This window comes from Ziziphus jujuba, chromosome 1 (genome assembly GCF_031755915.1).
Source record: "Ziziphus jujuba cultivar Dongzao chromosome 1, ASM3175591v1".
Taxonomy (NCBI): Eukaryota; Viridiplantae; Streptophyta; class Magnoliopsida; order Rosales; family Rhamnaceae; genus Ziziphus; species Ziziphus jujuba.
The window spans coordinates 24,149,765-24,157,991 of record NC_083379.1 but is presented as its reverse complement, the minus strand read 5'-3'; the positions used below and the strand labels follow the sequence as shown (position 1 = coordinate 24,157,991).

General features: G+C 33.0%; 1 protein-coding gene across 12 annotated transcripts; it reads left to right on the top strand.

The window, feature by feature from the left end:
* The first annotated feature begins 2,877 nt into the window (after window positions 1–2,877).
* Window positions 2,878–8,160, top strand: LOC107425100 (uncharacterized). 12 transcript variants are annotated; one of them, XM_060811685.1, is made up of 10 exons: window positions 2,878–3,264; window positions 3,498–3,625; window positions 4,091–4,138; window positions 4,262–4,375; window positions 5,469–5,537; window positions 5,657–5,713; window positions 5,835–5,990; window positions 6,815–6,875; window positions 6,964–7,090; window positions 7,803–8,160. In XM_060811685.1, the coding sequence occupies exons 1-9, from the start codon at window positions 3,102–3,104 to the stop codon at window positions 7,071–7,073; spliced, it is 906 nt and encodes a 301-aa protein (XP_060667668.1). In that variant the 5' UTR covers window positions 2,878–3,101; the 3' UTR covers window positions 7,074–7,090; window positions 7,803–8,160. The 12 variants fall into 12 exon arrangements, 11 of the variants coding, with proteins under 11 accessions (XP_060667668.1, XP_048321623.2, XP_048321617.2 ...); XM_048465666.2 differs by lacking the exon at window positions 7,803–8,160 and adding an exon at window positions 7,319–7,607 and having other exon boundaries at window positions 2,879–3,264; window positions 6,982–7,090; XM_048465660.2 differs by lacking the exon at window positions 7,803–8,160 and adding an exon at window positions 7,197–7,607 and having other exon boundaries at window positions 2,879–3,264; window positions 6,982–7,090.
* Window positions 8,161–8,227: the final 67 nt, after the last annotated feature.

Genomic DNA, 8,227 nt, shown 5'->3' with positions numbered 1-8,227 from the left:
GCCGTGGTCACTTGTGGCGGTGCATCAATGGAAAATGCTCCAATCCCAATGCGTCGCCGGTGATCTGGCCATGATTTTTGGCCGATTAACTGGTTTCAAGGTGGATCACACGATGGTCTGACTTGTGTGGGTCAGTAGCGGCTGGAAAGGAGTTAATGGCAGTTGGCCGGTTTCTCTCTCCTCTTCCTTTCTCTCTTTTCTCCCTCTTCCACCCATTGTTTTCAACTAATAAAATGCCACCCATGGGTGCTACTGTGCACTCTTGGGTTGGCTAAATGAGTGACTTATGGCATAGTATAAGTGGGCACACGTTTTACTCACACACACAGTTGTGTACACAATAATACTTTCTTAGAAAAACTTTGTAGTTCCGTAACTCTTAAACCAAATGTCCAAATTAAGCGTACCACTTGTTTATGAATTCGTATTGATGAGTACTTTACAACCATACATAAGTCAAAACAAAATTTTACAAAAATAAAAAATCAAACATGGTAGCACTCAGACAGTTTGGACTGCAACTTGTTTTGCTTATAACTTTAAAACCATTCATTTTTTATGTGCTACTAGTCCATGAACTCGAATCGATACGTACATCACAATGATGCCTCGGTCAATACAAAATTCGATTAGGAACAAAACTCAAAACAAGCCCCACTTGGTGAACATTGGTCAACTTGGTCAACTTGGTCAAACTTGATCAATATGAGAAAAATTTCTTGTATATTTTAGGACGGAGTGTTACAATATGCATTTTAAAATTGTTTTTATATTTGAAAAACTATTACGCATGGAACCCAAGTACTAGGAGATTGGAAATTAGCATGACATTCCTTTTCAACCTTGCTTCTCAAAGCATTATCATATTGCTTAATGAATTGCTTCAATATTCTTTTTGAGTTTACATAACCATCAAAGAATGCATTCATGCTTTAACTACGTAGTATGGTTGATATTCTAGCCAAAATATATCCTTTAAAAAAGCATGACCCAAGATGCCTTTCTTTATACAAATTACCCAACCAAATATTGTTCTGAATTTTAAACTTATTAATGAATTGTCCCAATTTCATTTCAAATTCTTCTTTTTCCCTGATGAATCATGAATAACGTTATTTAAGACATTTTTAATTTGCTTATACATTCTAATAGCTCCGTTTTTCTGGTATCTTTTCCATTATATGTCATAGACACCAACGATGTCTAATGTTAAAAAACATAACCTCAACTGCTTTCTGCATTACTTTATCTTGGTAACTTACTATGGCATTTGGTGCATATTTAGGCATACATGCTTACTATGTCCTAAACAACCAAAAGTGTAGTGGTGTCGTCATTTGAAAATAACCCACATCCAAATAAAATTGATTGTTCATGGTGGTTTATACCTACAAAATGTGCAAAGGACATATCATACTTATTTGTTAAAAATGTTGTGTCAAATTTAACTACATCACCAAATTTTTCATATGCTACCCTACTTTAAATTATCATTTGAGTGTATAGTTTTTCTTATAATCCTACACCTTCCAATTTCCCTTATCGTTTATAGTACAAAAAAATCTTCTCCATTGAGTCAAAAAACATCCCAACTTTAGGTGCTTTAATAATCTCATTGCAATCTAAACGCTTCTGTACCTCTCGTTCATCCCTGTACTTTTCATCATTTATATCAAATATATTCTTTTCTTCTATTAACATCTCAATCAATCTCTGATATAGGTAAGCACAAATTAAAAAAACTAATTGATTTAAGAAAACAATATATGGCAATAAAAATTAATAAACTGAAAAAAAAAAAACAACCATAGATATTTCCCAAAAAAAAAAAAAAAGAAAGAAGGAGAGAAAAGCCATATTCTGGGTTGTCGTTATATTGGTTTAAGTGGGGTTTAAGCAATACTTTGTTATAAATAAAATTATTTTTCATGTGATTCCATCGTATTTCTACCTTTGTTTCAATCACAATTGCAATAATCAAAACCTTTATATTTTTAATACTGTTTTACAGTAAAATAAAGAAAGAAAGAAAAAAAGCGAAAAAGGAAAAAAAAAAAAAATGAGGGAGTAGTGGAAGAAATCGAGTGGGAAGCAATTTCACTCGTTAGACCGTATATTTTTTCTTTTTACCAAAGAAATCTAATGCCATCTAGATTGTCATATACATAAACGTCCGGTGCCATGCAGAATGATGATCGTAACGATTGATAACAAATAGCTAGATTTTTTTTTTAATTTTATAATAATTATTTATATTTAAAAAAATTTAAGATTTTATCGTATCTTTGATAATTATCTATTTTTTTTTTCAAAAAAAATTACACTTTCGCTTATCTTATCAACTCCTATCTCTTTATAAAAATAAATCAATAAATTGTGATGGAGTTTTATTGGTCAAGAAATTGTGATGGGAGTTTGAAACAATAAAGGGAAAAGGAAAAAAAATTTATATGTAAAAAACTGTAATAATAATAAGTGAAAAACTAATTTGAAATAAAATAAAAATAAGTTGAAAAAAGGTAAGGAAAAAAAAAAAAAGAAGAGAAAAGTATAAATTCAGAAAAAATTAATGTTGCACAATTTTTTTTGTGATTTATATATAATAGGAAATGGAAAAAAAATGTGTTAAAATTGCAATTTTATAAAAGTAATATACTGAATAAGCAATATCAGGAACAAAATGGTTTAAATATATTGGGAAGAAAATTTAAGTTGAGGGCATTTCAGATGTGTTATGTTTTCAGCTGGGAGAGAGAGTGTCATTAACAGTAGCAAACAGCATAGCATATTTTTTAATTGTTTAAAGTCACTGGATATAATTTCAAATATGGTAAATTTTGGGGTTCTAAGTAATATATTATCACAAAAAGTATCGTTCTCAACGTAAAGAAGTAAGAAGAGGGACCAGCGGCAACTGATGACTTTCACACACAATTAAGAGAAAGGAGTAAAACGGCAGCGTTGAGTCTTACTTACGAACCGAACCGAACCGAACCGAACCGAAATAGAAATTCCGTCGTATCGGTTGGGGTTGGGTGCGTTCCGGAAACGGCTTTGAATCATCACAACCGGAACAAGAAGACTGCAGGGACAAGACAAGCATGGCAATCGCTCAAAGTTTGCTATTATCTGTACTGCTGGCCTTATCATCCTCGTGTCTTGTCGTTCTCTCCGAAACTACGGCTTCTTCAACTGGGCATAGCAACAACGAGAATATCTCTGTCTCCGAATTGCAGAAAATCAAGCTCAAGATCGCCCACTTAGGTTTTGTATAATTTCCCATTTCGCTGTTTTGGATTTGATATTGGTGAGAGATTGTGTGCAATAACTTCGCTAAATTGTTATGTTACTTCTCATTTGTGAAGAAATTTATTATTGTTCATGAACCTCTTTTCTTTTGCCACTGGAAAAGGGAAAATAATCCCAATAAAAATTTGATTTCTCTTTAGTAATTCCGATCAATTGAATGAGTAATGGTACGGGAAAATAAATTGCAGAGGCCGTACTAGAGGAGACCATCCAAAAGCTGAATGAGAAGGCGCATTACATTGAAGAGCAGGAGAAACTAATTCAGCAGATGTCGCGTAAGATCGATGTTTTGCAGTCTGAAGTCTTGAAACTCAGGGTGTGTTTTCTAGGAACAATTTCCATTTCTTTAATTTAATTTTTCATCCACATGTTTGACATGGGAAATGGGAGTGTTGTTATTGGGTTTTAAATTTTATTTTTCTTTATGTATTTAAATATTTCTTTTTGCAAAAAAACAAAGAAAGATTGTTTTTAGTTTGTCTTGTATTTCAGTGCTTCCTCGGACATATTTTTGTCTTTTGCAATTGCAATATATGTTACCAGTGTCACTTCTCAGAGCAAAAACCAAGTTTAAGGAACACATTTCTTCAAGTAATTTTAGAGGGCGCATCTGAAGGTTGTCTTTACATAGTAAATTTACTCGGTTTTTCTGGCACAGAACTTTGAACATTATCCCTTGCACATAGACTGAAGCTGCTTGCACATGTATATGTGTGTTATAGATAGATGTTTCACCATTAATTTTATTTGGCATGGTACATTCATTCATTATGTATTGCAGAGTGACTCATTACATGCTGATCGAAGGCTTTATGCTCTGGAAGAAGAGGTTTGTTTCTTTTTTGTGGCTTTGTGTTTCCACTTTAAATCACAGCAACGAGCAGCTAGGTTTGTTGGATGCTTGAAGCTTGATGTTTGAACTGATTCGAGAAGTAGGCTTTGTGATGCTTAGGTGCAACACCTTTGGGCTGCTTCAAGAAAGAACAATTTTGATATTCATGTTCTAGCATCTAAAGCACAGGATGCAGAAGACAGGTTGGAGACCGTTAGCTCTCGAGTTGAAAAGGTCAAACTTCATCCAGAATTTTATCATTGATATGACTTATTTTGGTAAATGACCTAATTGAGGGTCTTGAGGCATTTTAGGTGCATCCTAATGCTTTTCCTTGAATGTTAGTAGGTTTTTGGTGCTATGCGAATCAATCATCTTCTGCCATTTTGACCTTAAATAATCAATGCGGAGACATAATGCGTTAAACATTGTCCACATGTTCTGAACTTGTATCCAATATAGAGGAACTAGTTTTTACACTAGCATCTTTCAAGGAATTACGAGGCTTGTAACTGATTGTAAAATATAACATTCCTCTGTGTGTGGTGTCTATTTGTTTGATTGGAAAACTGTAACCACATATCATTAATGGCTGTAAGCAAAAATAAGGGAGAGTGTCCCCTGGGATCAAAAAGAGAGTGTCTTGGAAGGTACATAGCACTTTAGAGTGAGGAATATGACTAGGAAAATAATTAACAGATTTCCTGTGTTCCATCTCCTATACATGTTCTAGCGTACAAGAAATGTGAAACTAAGGCAACAAGAGACATACAAATTTTAGAAAGTATGGCAGAGCAACATGCAAAGTAGTAAACTTAGTAACAGCTCACCTTTTTATCTACAAATAAAAATATTTTGTACATATATAAAGAATTAGAAAATGCAATTAATCTCTTTCTGTAATGCACAGTGGTATCATTTCACATATCTGGTACAGATTCAGCCTTATTTTTTATACATGTTTCTTCTTACTTTAAAATAGTTACATATATATTGTGTTTAATTACGTAGTATTAGTAAAAAAATGAGTAACATATGTGTGAATTGAGTCATGAAAATATAGGCTAGCTGAAGAAGCAAAATTTTTGCAGTCTGAGAATCTAATCTTTCTCATTCACATGGTGCTGCAAATTTTATAACATGCACTCATAACAGCTTATTGATGCGATTTTACCATTTGATGGCTTATTTTTTCAATATTTTTTTATTGCTTTCTAAAGTCTTGATGTATTATGTGAGCATACTTTTTGTTAGCATGAGTTCCTAGTTTTGGTAAAGAACAGTTTATGAGTTGCTTATGTCATTTAAATCTTTGTTTGGCTTTCAGATGTCTGACATTGTTACAGAACAATGGATGGAAATTCAGCGGCTTGAGCAGGCTCTTCATATCACACAAGTATATCTCTCTAAAAGTGATTTGACTGTATTATGCAATGAGTTTCCTGAAAAAACCAATATTTATTATGACATATTCTGCTAGTTCACTCAATTTTTGTCTTCTTTTTCTGTAAAAAGACAAGGGCTTTGAGAGCTCAAAGGCAAATAAGCTATTCGAGGTGTTCATTCTTGAAGGTACTTATGATGTCAATATTATAGAGCAACATTTTCCATTCAGTGTAGGATCCACAAACTCTGTGTATGTACAGCATTATGCATTCTCAACTGCTAAGACCTTTCTGATTATGTATTGTAGTTCATCAACCAATTATCTGGTGATCATCTTCAAAAGGTGCATGGCATACTGGATCCATATATTTTCTGGAAAGGATCTACCTTCAATTCCTATTTTTCTCAAGGTTTGCATCAGTTGAAAAAAGTCTTTGACGTGACTAAAAAGTATCATCACAAGGTCTGTACTAGAATTTCTCATTTCTTATTGTCTAGTTTCTCTTTTGTAGATAACATTTTCTCCAGTACTGCCAAAGATTTTAAGTTTGCTTATCTTTGAGGAGTTTAACTCTATTGTTTTAAGGGAATTTTGATTATTTTTAACTTATTCCCTCCACACTCATGTTTGAGATCGATCGTAATATTCTACTTGACAATGATTGCCATGTACTGGTGAATTGCTTAAGACAAATCAATATCTTATAAATTATGAATAATGGTAGAAATTTTACACACTTGTACCTCCACGGCATGTTTTTTCATATGTTAATTTTTGTTTTAGCATATTAATGTTTTTGGTTCAATGCCCTTCACACTCTACATTGGGAAGGCTTGTGAGTTTCTCCTGCCAATTCTTAAACCTTTTGAATTCATGACATCCGTGTTGAGAGAGATAAATTCGACGACTATACCTACCCTGCATTGGGATATATTATTAAACCTATTCACATTTTTTTGTTTGTAAAATATATATTTATTTTTCCCCTTCAATCATCTCCAACATATAAATTGTAAAGCCATGTTTTATGTGCCTTTAGTTTGACTGTTTGAACAGTCTCTAACTTCACAATTTGTTGATTTGATAGTACCATACTTTCAAAATTTTATCAAACAGCCATAAAACGGCAAAGAATTTACAATTTTCCTTTTGCATTATAAAGTTACAAGATCACGGGTGTATTTCTAGCCATGCCTTTGTATAAGTGTTTTCCTATAATCTAGGCGTTGCCTCGGCACTTTTGATGTTTTCCTAATCGGTTGGTGAACCTCCATGTTTGTTAGCAGTTGCAACGTTTCATCAAGAAAGAAATGGAGAAGAATGAATTTACTGCATCTCTTGCCAACAGTGAGTTGGTATTTTTTTTGGTATGCTGTCATTCTGTTGCCCATTATTTTTTTTAGAAGTTTCAGCTGTTGAAACACTTCTGATATAGATATATGCAAATTTCCAGGCTTCTGCTTTAATTACCTTTCCAATAATCAGTGGTTGGATGTTCCTCTCATCACAATTACGCTAGTTGGGACTTTTCCAAGTTTTGAATGAACAGAATTTAGTTGAAGGTTACAGATGTAATTCTGATGTGTTTTGACAGAGTTGTCAGATTTTACATAGTAGAGAGTAGCAGCTTTACTAATGGAACAAGATATCGAATTTTCTGTACAACAGGTTGAAAGAAAGGCATAGGATTCGATGCATATGTTAAATGATCCCTGCAGCTTTGCTTTTTCATTTTGAGTTGGATCCTTTATGCAGTTAACCTACTCTTTTTTTCTTTTTCTTTATGACAAAGCTCGTAAAGTGATTATAGACGTTTCACCCAACGGCCGTTGGTTGTTGCTTTAAACGGCCACACAATTTTTATCTTGTATGTTTTTGTATGAATGAGTTTTAAATGGTTGCAGCAAATTGTATTTAACTGATTTCCAGTTTGATCATAAATGGTGGTTCGGTATTATGAATAGTCCATATAGATGGATGATACATTTCGGATATGGCATTTAACATGGTGAATGGTCACTAAATGATGTTTATGTTATTTATTTATTTATTTATTTTCTTGTTATTTTATTATGAGATGACGTGATGTTATACCGTTTTAATTTCAATTTTCGATTCATTATATGCTGATATTATGTTATAGAAATTTCATTACCCTTTTGTGTTGACAAGTAAATATTAAAGAGTGATAGAAATTTCTTATTTCTTTTTTCTTTCTTTTTTTTTTTGTTTTTTTTGTTTTTTTTGTTTTTTTTGTTCTTTTTGATAAATTAGGGAAGGGATTTGAAATTATCATCAGCGATCCTACTTTGAAAAATAACAATGCTCTAGCAGTATCCAAAAATTCAAATAAAGAACCTTGGCCATGGGCGTTGGGAGCGACTCATCCCTCACGCGGTGCCAAAAATTACACAGCGATAAAGGCCGACAACAATATATCCACGTCAAAATGGGAAAGAATCGTACAGGCATTTGCAATTGTCTATCCGGCGATATCTGTGGTGTTTGAGGCTCAAAAAATGCCATTGATTTTTATATTTATTTATTTTTAAAATTTTTGAGAAACGCACAATGTTTTGTTGTAAAAAATATTATTGCGCAGAAGCGACAGCGGTTTAAAACTGTTTCAACCCTTCCCATGTGTGATATTGTTATTTTTGACCATTTGCTCACGAGTCCCAACCTCATCCTAATTGTCT

What these genes read in the sequence shown, in the direction of transcription:
- LOC107425100 (XM_060811685.1), top strand. Translation starts at nt 3,102, where the DNA reads ATGGCAATCGCTCAAAGTTTGCTATTATCTGTACTGCTGGCCTTATCA. An exon ending in TTTATGCTCTGGAAGAAGAG is followed by an intron (nt 4,139 to 4,261) that starts GTTTGTTTCTTT and finishes TGTGATGCTTAG; the next exon opens with GTGCAACACCTTTGGGCTGC. An exon ending in CGAGGTGTTCATTCTTGAAG is followed by an intron (nt 5,714 to 5,834) that starts GTACTTATGATG and finishes TATGTATTGTAG; the next exon opens with TTCATCAACCAATTATCTGG.